The following is a 17,820-nucleotide window of genomic DNA, read 5'->3' as shown; positions in this document are numbered from 1 at the left end:
AATCAAAGTGCCGACACCTATTGAAGGCGGCGTATGATGAGCGTTGGGTCATTGATCGGGAGTTCGCGATGTTGACCCACGATCGCAACGAGTCCGGCATGTCGCACCGTTGGGGCTTGATCCAACAAGCGTGCAACAAATGGCATGGCATTCAAGAAGTGAGGGGGGTGTCCGAATATGTAAGGGTAGTTACCCGAAAGTATGAGGGTAGTACCCAAATGGTTATGTGTGTGTTAGAGTATTTGTGATATTTCACACTAGTTTAGGAGTAATTGAATTATGATATTATCTTAGCAACAGTATGTAATCACTTGATTGTATTCAGAGTAAATGAATTATATGACTTGTAAATTTGTATTGCCACAGTGTTCTTGCGAGAATAAGCTCCAAATTCAGAGGTGCTAATGTATGACCCATTTGGTTTAGCGACATGATTTATATTTCAATAGTTTTTAAGAGGAATCATTGTTTGCGTATGACCTACTTCTAAGTAGATTTTTGCTTCAGTTTAGGTGGCTTTGGCAGGTACATAGTTTTTGTTACATTGCTGAGCATTTCTGAGTCAAACTTCAGTGCAGCTTTCAAAATGTTTGATGTTAACTTCAGCGGGTGAGTCCTAGTTCTACTCAGTCATATTTTTCCAGCTGCAGAATGATAAGTATCTTCCATGTGGCTGTTCTTTGATTTAAATCTGTCACGGTTTTGTTTGCATGTAAAACAAGTAATCAAACACAATTTTTTGATAGGGGGAGATATAGAAATTAATACTCTGTAGACCATAATGGCTTCAGTCCACTTTCTTTGTTTTATCGTGTACACATGTTTTGTTTACTGATGCTGCTAAAGGTATGTTTTCCCCTTATGTTCTCTTGGATTTATGCATAAACAAGATACGTTTGAATATTGTCTTGTTTGTGCTATATTGTTGTTTATCTGTGATAATTCGCATGCAGTTAATTTCTCTGTAATTTTGGCCAGCTTCTTCTCTGCAATTTTGTCGTCCTTATGTGCCATGTGTCATTAACAGGGAGATAGACAGAGAAGAGTTCAAGAAAGAGTAATGGCACTGATGGGGTCCTGTAACAGACAAGGAGCTATGCATAGGGATGGCTTGCGCACTGGATTTAAAGTTGTCCAGTCTGTGGAAAATGGTGTTGGTTGAGTACTTCTTTGGTAATGATGGGAATGAACCTCTACACTTCGATAAGTTCACAAGTTTCTTGAAGGAATTGCATGACGAGGTGATTTTCTTCTTCCATAATTCTTTTGTGCACTCCTATCGTCAGTCTCTCACTATTGCATGCATATTCAATGACTTGTGCAGAGAGTATAAATCATGTACCGTGATTTAACATAAAAGAAAAAAGCATCCACATTGTGAACCAAGGATCCTTTTTTTTTTCACAATACATATTCTTGCACATGAATGCAAAACACTGACATATTTCCATGTAAGAATTTCATTGTTCCACATCTCCCATCATCTACGAAAACTTGGTGAAATTGTATGCCTTTTAAATAGGCTATAGTTATATTTGTAAACTGGTTGTTGCTAGTACGTCATGTTACTATTCATTAATTAGTAATAATGTTTCATGTGAGGTTTAAAGTAAATGGCATATTCACTACGTGCCATTTGTTTGTCTGTTGATCTACAATACTTTCGGGAACATACCATGTGATTTCTTCATTTAAAGTGTGTTGTTGATCTATAGTTTGAAATCATCGATTTAGCAATGATCCGGTATTTTCCCTTCTGTTAATCTTTTAGGCTCCCTATATTTTCTCAGACCCTTGATTTATTTTTCTGCTGATTATTCGTCTGGATTTCAGTCATTATGATGTCAAGTCAACGGAAACTATCCTGGCAAAGGATTTTGCATTGTCCATGGTTGCTTCTGCTGACATGAATCACATCAGCAAACTACTTGATAAAGTTGATATGTTGGACAACAACCCTTATCTCAAGCACTTGCTATCACCTTTGAGGTTTTGACTTATTGCCATGTTGGTCTTTCATACAGAATTATTTTCTGATTTGATTTCTTATAGATGTTTTCTTGGAGCTTTAGGATTTTAAGGCATTTGCGGGTTTACGTCGAAGGTTGGAACCGTTGACGATGGCTATATTTGCTTATGGCAAAGTAAATGGGATGTTGACAAAACATGATCTAACGCCTGCGGCACAGCATGTGAGATTTTGTACTAAGCTTCTTGTACTTTCTCATTTTGATATCTCAAGTGTTCAGTTGATTACTAATCTGCTGCCTGTTCTAGCTGTCCAGTCTTGTAGCCACTGTAACACATGTTCTGACTGATGTCATGCTGTTTCTTTTTTGTGTTATAGGTCTGCGGTGTTGAATTATCCGACAGAGTGGTGGAAGTCATCTTCCATGTGTTTGACACAAATGAGGATGGGAACCTGAGCTCAGAGGAGTTCCTGAGAGCAGTACAAAGAAGAGAAAACAATATTCACCAGCCGACGATGCGACGTTCTGTGGGATGGCTGAACTCTAAAAGGTGTTCTTGGCTTCCACAGATGATACTCTAGTAGAATCGTCAATCCTTGCAAGATTCTTCTCTAGCCTTGGATTCCTTAACCTTTGGGTGGTATGTTTGGCAAATCTATGTTAGACAAAATTAGTTCCTCCAGTCTTTCTATAGTATACTATTCTGTTGCTTCTCAGGGAATGGAGAACAGGATAGAAAAGTCAATTTTCCTGTAAATATCGTATAGGTGGTCGAAGATTGGCCTACGACAGTTGTAGATAGTCTCTGTCTGCAGTCTCTCTCTCTCTGGACATGGTTATGTATTGTACATCTCATGTGGGATATAGATGTAAGTTTAAAATGAAAACCTTGACTCTATTTTAGCTGTTCTATTTTTATGGCAGTTGCACCGGAATTTAGGATGCTGTTACTGAATTTCATCTGAAACCGGATGGTGTTGTCACCTGCCGAGTCCAATATCACATCGTTGTGCTTGTGCGGGGTGGCATGCAACGTCATATCCTGACCGGCCGATTGCTGACGGAGAGGAGCTCAGTAGCGAAAGGTACTGGTTCCAGAAACTAAAATGTTTTCTGCCTGCGCGCGCTAGGGTTGGTCCAGAGAACTACACCTAGTACTCCACGTGGACAACACGTGCTTTTAGTTAACCACAACAAGTTCTAGGAATAATTTAATTTTCTCGTTCTTACAGAGACATGAATTAAAAACTGAATGTTTCTTGGGGATAGATAGACGACTAAAACTGAATGTTTCTTGGGGATAGATATGCGACTCAAGCCTCCTCTAACAGAGCGGTATCGTCCAGGTCCAGCTGCCCCAGCTCTGGCCAATCGATGAAAAAGCAACAGAGGTGTAAGAGAATCTGGATGAACGCCATGACAATACCACCGATGCTAGGTACCTGTTAAAACAAACAATTCTTCATAAGCAATAGTAATGTTCACATACAAGTATTTATATGTGGATGAACGTATGCCAATAGCCCAATACCTACCGCGACTGACCAAATAATATCGTTCCCTGCACACGCATAGGAAGTCCAGACTATGCAGTTCACCAGAGAAACAGTGGGGACTGGCCACGGTGGCATGCTGCGCATGCTCATGTGGTGCCAGACGGTTCCCTGTAACATAATTATATATACATGCATATGTGAATTTCGAAATCAAAGATTCATGCAACGACGGATAGATTATTTTGTAGAAATAATAAGAAAAAAGAAGACATCTACCAGATTGAGCAACGGTGAAGCAGCAGACACCACTCCACTTAACATGCAAACTAAATCAAAGTAACTCCTCCGGCCTGTGAAGAAAAATCCAACGAGAACACTATACCCAACGATGGTAGACAAGCAGTACCCAAATAGCCAAGGGCGCTGGACAGTTGAGGAGCAAGCAAAAATAATGATCAGGTACACAGCTTGGACGAAGGCGCCCCCGATATTGAGCCATCGGACAAACTGATCATCAGATATCTGAGCGCACAAGATCCAGACGCCCGAATTGAACAAAGCCGCTAGGTAGGGCAGCGAAGACAACTCTCCGACGGATCTCTGCTTGCAGATATGTACAAATGTAGTACAACTGCGAATGCGAAATCGGTACGTTGCATATATTAATACCTCATAGAATTCCGCCCCAGTCGCAATTGTAAAAACTAAAAACACAAGAAAAGGCGAACTCGTACTTACGCTGGAATACCCAGGACAATGACAGCGGACAGTTGGCCCAAATATCCAAGAATCAATTGCGCCGGGCCCATCTGCTTCTCGTCCACCATCTGCAGGAATTCCGATCAAACTGAGATGAAGACCCAAAAGCACAGGAGTATATGAAAAACTGTTACATACAAGAGACAACAATAATGTGACACCACCTTTTGTAACAAGAATGTAGACTTGCAGATTAGTGTAAAGAACAACAATCATGAGCTCAAAACGAAATCAAAACCACTCCAAAATCCTTGCATCAAGAACAACGGCAGGAGAGTTGGACAAATAATACCGTCGAGTTCAAAGATAGGGCCAGTCGAAATCACCACTGATCAGTAGGGTTTTTTTCGAAGAGAGAAAGCGATCCCCGGCCCTCTGCATCAATTGATGCACACAGCCATTTTTATTGCAATGTGATAAGTAGGTGGCTAGGTGCTCGATAATTTGCCTCCTTCAACTCCAAGACAAGATCACAATGCGAGCAAAACTACTCGATGACAAAACCAAAACCAACAACGAGAAGCAGTGCAGCAACATTAGCACTAAAAGGAAGAAGCGGAAGCAAGAGATTTTTTTAGAAATATCGGGAGCAAGAGATTGAGGACATATAACGTGCGCGATCGAAGAAGTGGGACACGCAAAGGAAGAGAATCTCACAGGGTTTTGGAGGAGGAACAGGGGTTTGGGGAGAAGGAACAGAGGGATTAACTCGTACAAGAGAAGAGGTAAGGCGAGTGGGTGATCTCACCTTTCTTCTGGTGTTCGTGTTCTTTTGCAAGCAAAAGTGCAGTGGATCGTCCTCGTCCATGCAAGGCGAAGGAGGCCTTCTTAAGGCTAGCCGGGCGGGTGCGCGCGTGCGGTGGACGCCCCGAGCTGGCAGTGATAGGATCCTGCGTCTGGCACCCTACTGGCAGTTGATAGGATCGCCCCAATTAATTGTTAACTCAGGTTAAGCATCAAGTTAGCATAGGTACGGAGTTCACCATTCAATAAATTGTTAAACTCGGGCACTCGAGTTTCACAATTCAATTGAGCAGGTCAGCAGGACCCAGAGAAACTAACCAAGCGCGAGTGTGCAACGACTCACGTTAAGCATCAAGTAATTTGACGTCTCAAATGAAAACTGGCAAAGGGAAAGGGGGGAATGTTACTAGCAATTTGGAGCTCAGCCTTATCCGGCGCTCAAATCCTCCCCCTCCAGCGTCCTAACCTCCTAGGGATCGATTTGAGCGACATTAAGAGATGATGCTGCAATCAAGGAGATTACGAGAAGAGGAGGCATAGCCGGCCGCCACCGCAACCGCCAACTGCGCGATGGAGCTGCGGAGCGGCCGTCGGGATGTCGCGCACGGTGGCGCATCTCCCGCGTCATGGCGGGAGCACGGTGGTGCGGCAGGATGTCGTGCACGGCAGTAGACAGACGGCTGCGATAAGGACGCCGCAGAGGCTGAGACCCAAAAATCCACTGGCGTATACCTGTTCTCGTGTACCAAAATGCTGACTAGGCTGGGATCGATCTCGAGACTTACGAACAGAAGATGAGAAGCTAAAACTAGATATACAAAACCACCGACCTTGTATCATCAGCAGCACCCGCAAATAAAACCATGATTCTGCGCGTGCGTGCGTGATCATAGAAAAATAATTTCACTAGAGGACATGGTCTCATGCGTTTCTCCGTTCGAACAAAAGAGAAGAGATGCAAAAACAAAGAGAGAAAAGGGGCAAAAATTGAAGCAACGAACGCAGGACATGGTCTGATGCGTTTCTCCGCTCGAGCAAAAGAGAAGAGATATAAAAACAAAACCTGTCCAAAACAAAAAACAAAAAAGGCAAAGATTGAAGCAACGAACGCACGGCTTGCATGCGAGACGTACATGATCCCAGCAAAAACAAGAACATTGGAAGGACTAAGAAAACAAGGGGAGGATGCTTTATCTAAGATTTATGCAACAAATCCATGCAAGAACAATTGAGACGTGCAGAACCCGAAAAAAAAAAGAAGGATTAAGAACGAGGAGAGGCTTAAGAAACGAACCCACGCGAGAAGGTTTAAGACGTGCAGGATCAAAAAAAGAAAAAAAGAAAAGGAATGATTCAAGAACAGGGAGTAAATGTTTTTACAAGATTAAAGTAACAAGTCCATGGGAGATGCATCACGTACAGGATCCAAGCAACGAAAAGAATTGGGCATTCAAGAACAGTAGACATCGATGTAGTAGTACTCGCGTTAATTACCTGTGAAACCGAGAAGAGAGCGATGATCCGGAGGGCAGACGCGAGCGTGTCTCGATTCACTGGAGCCTCGATCGACGTCTGCAGAGAACCCAAGAAAAAAGGAAAAAGAAGGATTCATGAACAAGGAGAGGCTTAAGAAACGAACCCACGCGAGAAGGTTTAAGGCGTGCAGGACCCAAAAAAAATAAGAAAAGGAAGGATCCAAGAACAGGGAGTAAATGTTTTCACAAGATTTAAGCAACAAGCCCATATATGGGAGAGGCAACACGTACAGGATCCAAGCAACAAAAGGAATTATCGGGGATTCAAGAACAGTAGAGACATCGATGTAGTACGTAGTACTCTGCTCTATCGCTACCTGTGAAACCGAGAAGGGAGATGTGCACTGGAACCTCGCGGTCTGGAGGGCAGACGCGAGGATGTCTCTCCAGTCCCCGTATATGTTGTGCTTTTGCTGCAGCGATAGGGCGGGAGAGAGGAGCAGACAGGATGTCAGGGTGGCAGGCCAAAGCAAAACCGTATTGACTGCCCTCCCGTTGCACCGTGAATGACATCTAGGCCCGGAAGACCCTTTTAAGCTCTTCCGATGAAAAGAGAACATCTTCTTCGTTTTGCGGTGATAAAAGAGCTTCGCTTTTCTTGGTCGTCAATCCGACCTTTTTAATTATTGTACTAAAACAAGTTTTGAAAATCAAAGTTTGAACAAAAACACGTTCACCTATAGCTTTGGGTAGAGCTATATATATATGATGTGAAGAATAGAAGATGTTTTTAATCTAAGCACGTGTGTGCTTACATTAGAAAGTTTTGTCCTCGTTTACGGATGTTTTTAAGTACTCACTCCGTCCAACAAAAAATGTCTCAAGTTTCTCCAAATTTAAATGTATCTAGACATGACTTAGTGTATATGTATTCAAATTTAGTTAAAATTGAGACATCCTGATAGGGGAAAGGTGCCCGATCTTTCGATGAGACGGTAACTATCGATTTTTGGGTGGATGTCGACGTTGACGAACCGGCTACAAACATGCGAGACGTTGCGCCTTAGCGATCGCTACACCAACTTCCGAGGTTATTGACCATGCCGGAGCTAGATCAACCTGATCATGAAGGATCAATCCCTGCATGCAACCGAAGAACAAGCAAAAATTATAGATACAATCAAGATATTGCGAATAAAGGTGAAGCTTTATTGATGGGATTCTGCAAGCACGTAGTATAGAAGGTTGATTTGACACTTGTGCCTGTGGCGAAGAGTAGCGAATAGCTAAGTTTTAAACTAAACAAAATCCGAATCTAAACGAAGACCTAACGGGGGTATATATGGAGGACTAGAGGGGTATGCGGCCAGCCTTGGGAGAGGAGGCCGAAACCCACTCTAGGTTGGTTTCCTTCACCTATACGGACTCTAAAGTTCAGCCCATGCATGTGGACGAAAATTACATGGGCCTAGCCCAAACTTAAAAGGTGACACAGCACCATATAATTATGTGGACGAAAATATGAAGGGAAAAGCTCTATATTTCGCCCACGTCTTCATCTCTCATTATGGTGACTTCAACGTTCTGAAATCTCCCGTTGCGACGCCATCTTCAGTCCTCACACGCTTGCTGCCTTCATCTCCATGCGTGATCATGCTCCAATGCTTGTCCCTCTCATCCATGCTAGGTCCATCATTCCTAAGTGTGACAAACACATCTGATTTAGGCAGTATCATATTCTCATCTATGTGAAGAATCGTTCCAAGAAACGAAAGTACCTGATAATTAAGTTGGCATGCGCGAGCTCTTATGACAGGTCCTTGTAATGTGACTGTAGGTGCTGCGGGTGTATCGACATGTGGGATATCCTCATCACATCCTTTGTTGGACGAAGAAAGTATATAATTTAAAAAAAAATTATGAGCATATATAATAAAATTGAAGGAATATTATTTGTGAGATATAAGAACATATGAAAATTCTTTATGACAACTTGTAGCATTCTTTTTATGGGTTAGACAAACGTTTTTCTAGAGACATATGATCATTAAATTAAATTTAACCATTTCTATAGAAATTATATATATCTGAAAATCGTTCATGTTTCCAAATATAAGGTCTATAGATAAAATAATAAAATTGAAGTACAAGAAAAGAAACTTGGGGAAATTAAAATTTTAAGAATATGCAGAAAGAAAATAACAGAGTACAACTTGGGCCGGCGCAATGGGCTCCCAGCAGCCGCCCCTAGTTTGTCCATGCAGAAAAAATGGGCTTGGGTGCAAGTGGGGCTGGACGGGGGCGCCACACAGACTGCATCCCGTGTAACACAATAGGGGTTTTGGCGGCATCCCCACGGTGTTCGCACACAAACACATCACATGTATCTGCGGCGTCGAGAGAGATACGCAAGACACGTCGCCAGAGCAACCTCGCCGGAAGCGGGATACTTAGGACAGCCGGCGAGATTTCTTGAAACCCAAAACCCCACGCGTCCGGGAGGGACCCCCTCTAGATGCACGGCGGCAATGAACTGCCCTAGGTCGGTTCGTCCACCGCTACGACTTCATGGATCGAAGCTTTCTGGTATGAAGGACGACGATGAACGAGAAGCAGAGAATAGGACGTACGGGATAGGTTTGTAGATTGATTTTTCTAATCGTGTGTTGTTCAATCGGCCGTCACCCCTCATGTATATCAAGAGCGGCTGGATTTTCCATGCAAGAAACGAGCATGGATTCACGTCCAAAACTTAACACTACTTCATACTGTAGAAGTCAAGAATCAATTCATATCAGCCTGCCAAATCATCAAGCAATTGCTAATGCTATTGAGTCTGAGATGAATCTTCTCGCTTTTGGCCAAAGATGTGAACTACAACGTACACTAAGTATAGGTCGGAGTAAGATACACCACTAGTTCATGAATTCGGTAAAAATGAACATTTTAGTTCACGAACTCGAAAAATGCACGTTTAAACCACTAAACTGAAACTACTGTGTCACTTTAGTCCAAAAACAGTTCGGTGAGGTTTAAACACGCCACGTGGTCACCACGTCGGCTTCGGCGACCCCTTCACCGGCATCATCTCGTCAAAATTGAGCGTTGTGGACTTGATAGCAACATGTGGCAACAGTGTGGTTCTCAGGACCCCAGGATCACCGTCTGGGCGCGGCCGCCTTGTCCCTCGCAGGCGGCTCGGGCATGGTAATTTTGAAGAAAAAAAATCCTTAAGAAATCGAGTAGCAACCTGTGGTCCTAGATGAAACCGACGTGGCGGCCACGTGGCGTGTTTAAGTCTCGCCGAACCGTTTTTGGACTAAAGTGACACAGTAGTCTCAATTTAGGGTGTAAGTGTGCGTTTCCCGAGTTTGTGGACTAAAGTGTTCATTTTTGCCGAGTTCGTGGACTAGTGATGCATTTTACTCTATTGGTCGATCTCCCCGTTATGACCATCGATGTATGACATAGATTTACATATCGTTGCAGAGCTTCTCACTGCAAAAAAAAAATATGTAGCACAAATAAGAATTTTCATAGCAAATATTTAAATCCTGCTGAACTACTATGATTAGATTATAAGGTTCTCCATCCTTTCCTAAATATAAGAAATCCTAACATTGTTCTAAGTTACAAGTTTGCCCAATTTTATTGAAAAATCTACTAAGATCTACAATATCAATTGAGTATACTATGAAATTACATATAATGACAAATTTGGAGTTATAGATGTTTGTAGCTTTTATATGACTTCTTATATTTAGAAACTGAGGTAGTATAACACTTAAATGGCTGAAAAGAACATATGGAAACTGATGGTAACGATGCTAATTGGTAATCAATTTAAGCTTATTAAAGAAAAATAAGATACATCAACACGGCTGAGAAGGACTTAAACTGAATGGAGCCAACCTCACTTGAACAGCTACTTTTTTTTCGAAAAGGGGCAGCCAATTTGAACAGCTACTAATAAACATGAACCACCCTATTGAGAGGCTCACATAGCCAGCAAAGATAGTTCTGCAAGCAGTTAATTAGATCACCATATGCAGCAAAAGATGTTGGGCTAACTGATTAAATACGCCATGGTCACTAACATACACGTGCATGATTCACTTCAATAGACATAATCAATTTTCAGAGCCTAGCATACATACTGAAAGTCCACGTGCCCATATTAATTGTTGGAATTCGTTTTTTTGAATCAACTTGTAACTTTATTCGATCTAAAAAATCATTACAAGTGTAGTGCTTGGGATCATAAACACAAGAAATTATAAAGTAATCCCTACAACTAAGAATTACAATGAAATCTCTCGAAAACATATTCTCCATGGTATCAATCTTTGCAACACGAAAAATGGTCCGTGCTTCAGTAAAAATACTGTGATTAGATTGGCGCGGTAACATCACCACTCGTACCCCTGCATGATGTTGACTACCTTCAAAGGTTTCAAAAAGCCCATTGACTCACCCATCTAAAGAGATGACAAGCCGTGACCGTTGAACGTACTTGGACCGAAGATTATCCCCTAAAAGTGCAGGTTGTCGAACCACAGGATCTTTACCAGAACGTCAGAGAAGGACTCCAATATCGCAGAAGATCAAACCAACAAAACATCATGACACATTTTTGGAATTCGTAATGAGCATGGCTACTGAAGTAGCAACATGAACAGATTCGTTACCAAGAAATCCCACATCTCATAGTCCACATTCTTGCAGGGTTATAATTTAGAGTAAAATACACCACTAGTCCATGAACTCAGCAAAAATGAACACTTTAGTCCACGAACTCGGAAAATGCACACTTTAACCCCTAAACTGGGACTACTGTGTCATTTTACTCCAAAAACGATTCGGCAAGATTTAAACACGTTATGTGGCGGCCATGTCGGCTTCAGTGACCTCTTCACCGACGTCCTCTCGTGAAAATTGAGCGTTATGTGCTTAATAGCAACCTTAGACGAGGCGGCGGCGGCAACGGCGTGGTTCTCAGGCCCCATGATCCTCGTCTGGGTAAGGCCGCCTTGCCCCTCACGGGCGGCTCGGGCATGGCGATTTTGTAAAAAAAATACTGAGAAAATGGAGTAGCAGCCCGCGGTCTTGGCTGAACCCGACGTGGCGGCCGCGTGGCGTGTTTAACCCTCGTCGAACCGTTTTTGTACTAATGTGACACAATAGTCCCACTTTAAGGGTTTAAGTGTGCGTTTCTGACTTCGTGGACTCAAGTATTCATTTTTGCCGAATTCATGGACTAGTGTTGTATTTTACTCTATAATTTATAAAGGAGATGTAGCTCATTTGGTAGAGCACTGCTAATGCACGTTCTTGCAGTTTTTTTTTTCTGAGAGGACCGCGTTCTTGCCCGGCCCTGGCGGGACAGCCGCCCCGGGCCCATGGAAACAGGGGGGCAGGATGTGTGTGTAGGCCTGTATATTTGGGCTGTGTTATGTGGATAGTAGAGTTTGCTAGCCTCCTGGCCCATAGGCTTTTCTGGCTTGCCGATCGGGACTCGGAACCCCGACCCGGCATACGATCAGGACAGCAGCACCAGCCGTCCATATAAATACGTCCCTTCAACCCGTCGATCGCTGTATCCCTAAAAAAAACCCGTCGATCGCTGTATCTGCTTCGCCCCATCGCTCCCTTGCCGGCCGGCGCCCTGCGGTTCACAGACCGTCGTCCCACGGATCCAGCTAAGAGATAGTCATCGTGATAAGTAAGCTTTATTGAATTAATCATGTATCTTGTTTTGAGTTAGTCTCTGGTTAGAAAATTACTACAATTGTTTTGTAAAAAATTAGCACCGGTAGTAAAAGGTATACATCTGGTAGTGAAAAGGGCTATAGCCCTGGGTTTGGAACCGAATTTCTTTATATATGTATAGAAAAAAAATTCAAAAATCTCTACTAACTTAGCACATGATACACTCTTTAACCCTAGATCTAGGTCCTGAGCCCTGGGTTCATGTGGTTGCCTTGTCTACAAGGGTTGTATCCTCTTAACAAGTGCAGACTCAGGAACTCTGATCCATATTAATCACGAGGACAATACGGTACATTTTAAAAGATTATAATTATTATTTTAATATTTATATTAAGAGTCTGGACTTCATCTTTCATGCATGCGGTATATGCGGCCTGTCCGCTGGACAAAAGGGTCAGCCCGCTTGAGCCTGTTTGACCCAATGCGGTCAGCCCGGTGGGTGTTAAGTCTTAAGTGGGCTGAGTTCCCAGTTTCCCACTGGCACCCCTAGTTTGTTAATGTATGGGCTGTGTTAGCTTCGGAATGATTCAACACGTACTTACGGAGTGTTTGTTATTTATGTTAACCTAATTAAGCTTGATAACTGACAATGGTATAATTTTGACGGCAAGAGTGGCGATGGGTGACATCGAAAGTGGCGGCGGCAGGATGACGACGGAGGTGGAGCCGGACGATTGTGGTCGTTGTAGGGTTACATGCGTCGTGGCTTTTGTGACACTGTCGACTGTTGTGTTGTCCATATACCTAATGGGCCCAGATGCGCTCCACACCAATCCAAAACCTCGCAACACCTTCGTTTTCGTCTTGGGGATTATATGCCTTGTCTTTGGATGTTGCTTCTACGTATTATTAGGAAATCTCATGCAAGAATGGGAGCTTGGGCATCCAGAGGGGCGCAGACTTGTAGATAAGTTGCTGAGCTAATACATGCTATATCTTTTTTTCTCTATAAAAACCAGAATTGGTGGACGCCCGTCCACTTTATTAAGAGTATTTCTTATATTGCTAGAAAATAAATGTAATTACACCCATTCGGTATGTTATATAGATGTATCATGGTATTTTAATTACAATTGGCTGAATTTATTCTCAAAAAATAATAATTGCTGAGTTGATTATATTCAATACAAACGTGGAAAACACGGGGACAAAAACACATTTAGACATGTTATACAATACAATCATAATATTTGTGTAGCAACACACTGCATTTAGCTAGTACATACATATTATATATATAGAGAGAGAGAGAGTCTTCTTTGATTTTATACATGGAGTGTACGTAATAGGTTGTGTGGATGCCTAGAGCTAATAGAATTCTTCATCAATTATCTAAAACCGAACGATGGGTTCGATTGGTCGTTGTATCTATATGTTTTCCGTAAATAAAGGAGGATAACTCCCGACTCTACATAGATTGATACACAACCGTATATATTTCTTAAAAAAGGAAAACCATACATAAGCCGAACAAAGTCAATCTACAAAAAGAGAAAAAATAGGCCTCACAGCAGTAACTCCACAGATTACCATAATCATGTGCTAAAAAGGCAAAACAAACAAAAAGAACACCACTGGTAGGCAAGGCCTTCAAGAAAAATTCACCACATACGCGGATAATGATGATTCCAACGATAGGTTTATCTCGGGATTTTCATCCCCAAAGCCGAGTTTCGAGCCACCATCTTCAACGAACACAACATGTCAATTGTTCTTAGAGATAGAAGTCGGCGGATCTTGAGCGTGGCGAGACAAGGTTTATATAGGTTCGGCTACCCCTGCTCTTAGAGGTAGACCTACATCCTGTTGTCAATCTACTATTGAGAATATGATTACAAGATTGTGTCGGTTGTGTGGCGTGCCTTTGGGGGCGCCCTTATATATAGGGTCGACCTAGCTAGGGTTTTGGTGGCCGTGTGCTACTCAAACACGGACTCTTCTATTAAGGATTCCTTCTTTTACAAGATATGCGCGAAGCATCCTTTCTATACAAGATATCTACGACTGATATTTTTTATAACTTAAACTAGGCTTTCTTCTCTTATACGGCAGCTTCCGGCCGGGTGGTGGACACTGGACACAGTCGGCTTGTACACTAAGTCGGCAATATCTTCCGGTCGGCTCTCGGCTACCCGACTGTGATATCCTCATCACAACATATGCACGCGTCGACATTACCTGATCATGTGTTTCCACCAGAGTGTGCATACAAATTCACTTTTGTCCATTTGGCACCGGTGCCTCTACTGGCTAGTCGGTGCCAAACCAAAAATCAAGGGAACCATGCTCTGATGCTCAAACTCCCCATCAAATCCTTACTTATAAAGTTTTCACTTGGTGGTCGTCAATTCACCTCCCATGCATCTCCTCTCTAAGAACTGGCAACTGACAAATGGGGTCCGCCCGAATCACATTGACCTCATGTTGTTCTATCACTTCAAACTCCAATCTCCTCCAATATCTTCTTCCTTCTACCGGTCTCATCCCCAACCCGCAATTGCTGCCTCCCATTCTCCAATCCCCAATTCCCGTCAACCGGACAATTAAAGCAGAATAAATAGTAGTGACAAAAATCGAACAACACAAAATGTTATGGTTCCCTCGCAATGTAAGATGTTCCGTAGCAGCGCACGGGCACATTGCTAGTAAAATAACAATATCGTTACAACTGGTTTGGAGAAGGGATTTTTTTTTCTATCCCACGAGGGCAACCGGAAAGAACTCGCGCGAAGGGCTCACGTCGACGTTGGTATCTGGACATTGTGGGTCCTACTATCTTTAGGGGCCAAAGTAACATTGTGAGACCGATGCTATAGAAAAATATCCAGCATGGATACAAGCTGACATCATTGACTCAGAGATTTGGCATCGCTACATTGTGTAGGGCCTTAGGGGTTGAAGGCATCCCTTGGAAGCCGATAGCCGGGGGTTATGCTCCTTTTCGGAAAGAAAAAAAAAGAGATAGGTCTCTGCATATTGCCAGGGCGGAGCACATAAAACTCGCACGCGAAACTTATATCCTGTACTTTCCTCATACCAGGTATTGATTTCCCTAGATTGAATCCTCTTGGCAAATTAACACAAACAATCGATAGAATGCCCGAACAATAAAATGTTTGTTGACTTTTCATTATCCCATTTCTTATTGATAATGAATAACTAAAAATCCAAGTGTATATCACCTCAAGTAGAAGAAACTGGGAGGTGCCACTGTTTTAGGAGTTTCACCTATTGACATAAATTGACTCGTAGTAAACCAACAAAATAATGATACTTCCTCCTTTTCATAAAAGTTGGCGTATTTTGTTTCGTTAAGACAAGTCTTTGATCAATAATTATTCTATTAATATGTAAGTTATGTGATACAAAACCATGAACATTAAGAAGAACTTTTAAAGACGAATTCATCGATATAAATTTCATGCATGAAAAAACACATATAAATAGGGTTTTCATCGGTCAAAGACTTGTATTAACGAAACAAAATACGCCAACCTTTGAATGGAGGGAGTAGTTGAAAAATAAAAATGACACCAACAATATCAAGATCAGAAGCACTATGGCTGCACTACTGGCAAACTATCATGAAGATGGATGAGCTAGAGAACGAGCAAACCATCCTTGTTTGAAATCCAAGAGCTTAGCATATGCACCATCCATAAAACAATGCATTATGCATCAATCGCAAAACCATCATGTAGGTAAAGCTAGCAGTTCTAATACCTGAAGTACCAATCGAAAGAATGTGAAAATGAATTATTTTCCAAACAAACACATAAAACTAAATAAACTTCTCTGGATTTCTCATCCTTTCAGAGTGAAATCCATAAGACAAAACCCGCCACGGAGTGTGTGATGACCCTCCTGGATAAATAATTGAAGAAAAACATGAATAGAAAAACTCTTGTTACACATTGACATGAAGGCATGAACAAAAATGAAGATGGGCTTTTACGTACTGCTGTGGGCTGCTAAACAGGACGCGCTCGACGTGATCGAGAGTCCGACTCTGTCTCGAGCTGTCCGTTCTGTGTCGTGAACGTACTCGTTTTCGAGTCCGGATCCAAGTCATATAGTCTCCCGATACCGCAGCCTATATAAGTTGACGCTCAGTGGCAGACTCCACCAAACCAAATCGCACATACGACACGCAAAAAAGAAGTCGTAGTGGTGCCGCCTCGCGAGAATACAAGTAATTTGTGGCAGGTCTGGTTGCTCCTCGATCGCCCGGCCGGCATGGCAGCACCTATGCCAGGCAGGCTTGCGTTCACCAGCCCCGCGGTGGCAAAGATGATGCGTCTCTGGAACTACGAGGAGGGCTCGGGCCTCGGCGTGCATGGCCAAGGGATCATCGCCCCGATACAGCCCACCGCGTGGCCGCAGAAAGCCGGCCTCGGCCATCGCGACAAGCCTTACGACAACGGCCTGGACGCTCCACCGACGGCCGCGCCGGCCAACGACGAGTGGCTCCATCAGTGGGAGGTGCTTTCACGCGCCCAGCGGCTCGAAACGGAGTGCTTCGAGAAGACCCTGGCGCTGCTGCAAGAATTGAAGCTTCAAGGCGACGACAGCCCTGAGACGGCCGACGCCCTGGCAGCGGTCATCAAGTCCCGGGAGGTGTTCCAGCTGGAGAATCACACGCCGGGGATGTGGAAAGCCGCGCTGCCTTCTTCCACCACGCGGTACATCATCGAGCAGATCGTCACGCCCAAGATCGCCATGGGAGCGCAGGAGTGGCAGCCGGCGTGGGACCCGGACTGCCACGACTGGCTGCGCCCGTGGATTCCCCTGATCAGCCACCTGCCAAGGAGCCTCTACGACGCCGTGGAAGGCAAGATCACGAGCAGGATCGACGACTACGACGTCGTGTCGCCATGGAAAGACTACCTCGACCCGGCGTGTTGGGACGCCTTCGCGGCGCGTCACGTGCTGCCCAAGATCGCGCGGTTGGTGCGGGAGCTGAGGATCACGCCGCCGAAGCAGGCCGACCGGTCGTTCCGATGGGCGATGCTGTGGGCGCCCCTCGTGCGCGTGCAGCACGTGGTGTCGATCTTGGAAGACGCCGAGTTTTGGGACAGGTGGGAAGGCGCGCTGCGCCATTGGCTGCGGTCCAGCAAGCCCTCCTTTGGGGAGGCCGACGCGTGGTGCGCCGGATGGAAGAACCTCTTCACGCCGGAGCTGCTCGCCGACGAACGCGTGCGAGCGCATCTCCACGAGGGCGCTGGCATGGTCGATCGTGCAAGGCAAGACCTTGACACTCTTGTATTTAGTTGGTAGTTCGCATCGTAGGTGATTTTCTTCGTCTTGTCAAGTTGCGGGTGCTCACTAAATGATGTAATGTAACGGGTATATCATGCTTTGCTATGAATTTATAATATGGTTGCTACTGAGGAGTCGCCTATTTTTTTTAGTTAGAGAAACGAGTTTGGCCTCAGATTTTAATCCAACAATAGTGTAAAAAAATGGAGGAGTGGGAATGACCCTCAGATTATAACGTGACGGCTGTGATACGTCAACGGAGATTTTCTAAGAGTTTTTTTAAAAAAAAACTAGGGGCCGACGGAGAAATAGCCACATTCTTTATAACAAAGAAAATCAAAGGAGAAA

At 43.7% G+C, this 17,820-nt stretch overlaps 1 protein-coding gene and 1 pseudogene across 1 annotated transcript; both read left to right on the top strand.

Annotated features, from left to right (window-relative positions):
• Nucleotides 1-571: 571 nt before the first annotated feature.
• LOC100831923 lies at nucleotides 572-2,726 on the top strand (annotated as a pseudogene).
• Nucleotides 2,727-16,078: 13,352 nt separating this feature from the next.
• Nucleotides 16,079-17,780, top strand: LOC100831616 (septin and tuftelin-interacting protein 1 homolog 1). Its single transcript, XM_003581348.3, has one exon. The coding sequence runs from the start codon at nucleotides 16,450-16,452 to the stop codon at nucleotides 17,488-17,490; it is 1,041 nt and encodes a 346-aa protein (XP_003581396.3). The 5' UTR covers nucleotides 16,079-16,449; the 3' UTR covers nucleotides 17,491-17,780.
• Nucleotides 17,781-17,820: the final 40 nt, after the last annotated feature.

The sequence above is a fragment of the Brachypodium distachyon genome, chromosome 5, assembly GCF_000005505.3.
Source record: "Brachypodium distachyon strain Bd21 chromosome 5, Brachypodium_distachyon_v3.0, whole genome shotgun sequence".
NCBI lineage: Eukaryota > Viridiplantae > Streptophyta > Magnoliopsida > Poales > Poaceae > Brachypodium > Brachypodium distachyon.
Note: the sequence above shows the minus strand (reverse complement) of the source record. Positions and strands in the feature narration are given on the sequence as shown.

Bases quoted from the DNA above. Each gene is read 5' to 3' on its own strand.
- LOC100831616 (XM_003581348.3), top strand. From the start codon at position 16,450: ATGGCAGCACCTATGCCAGGCAGGCTTGCGTTCACCAGCCCCGCGGTG.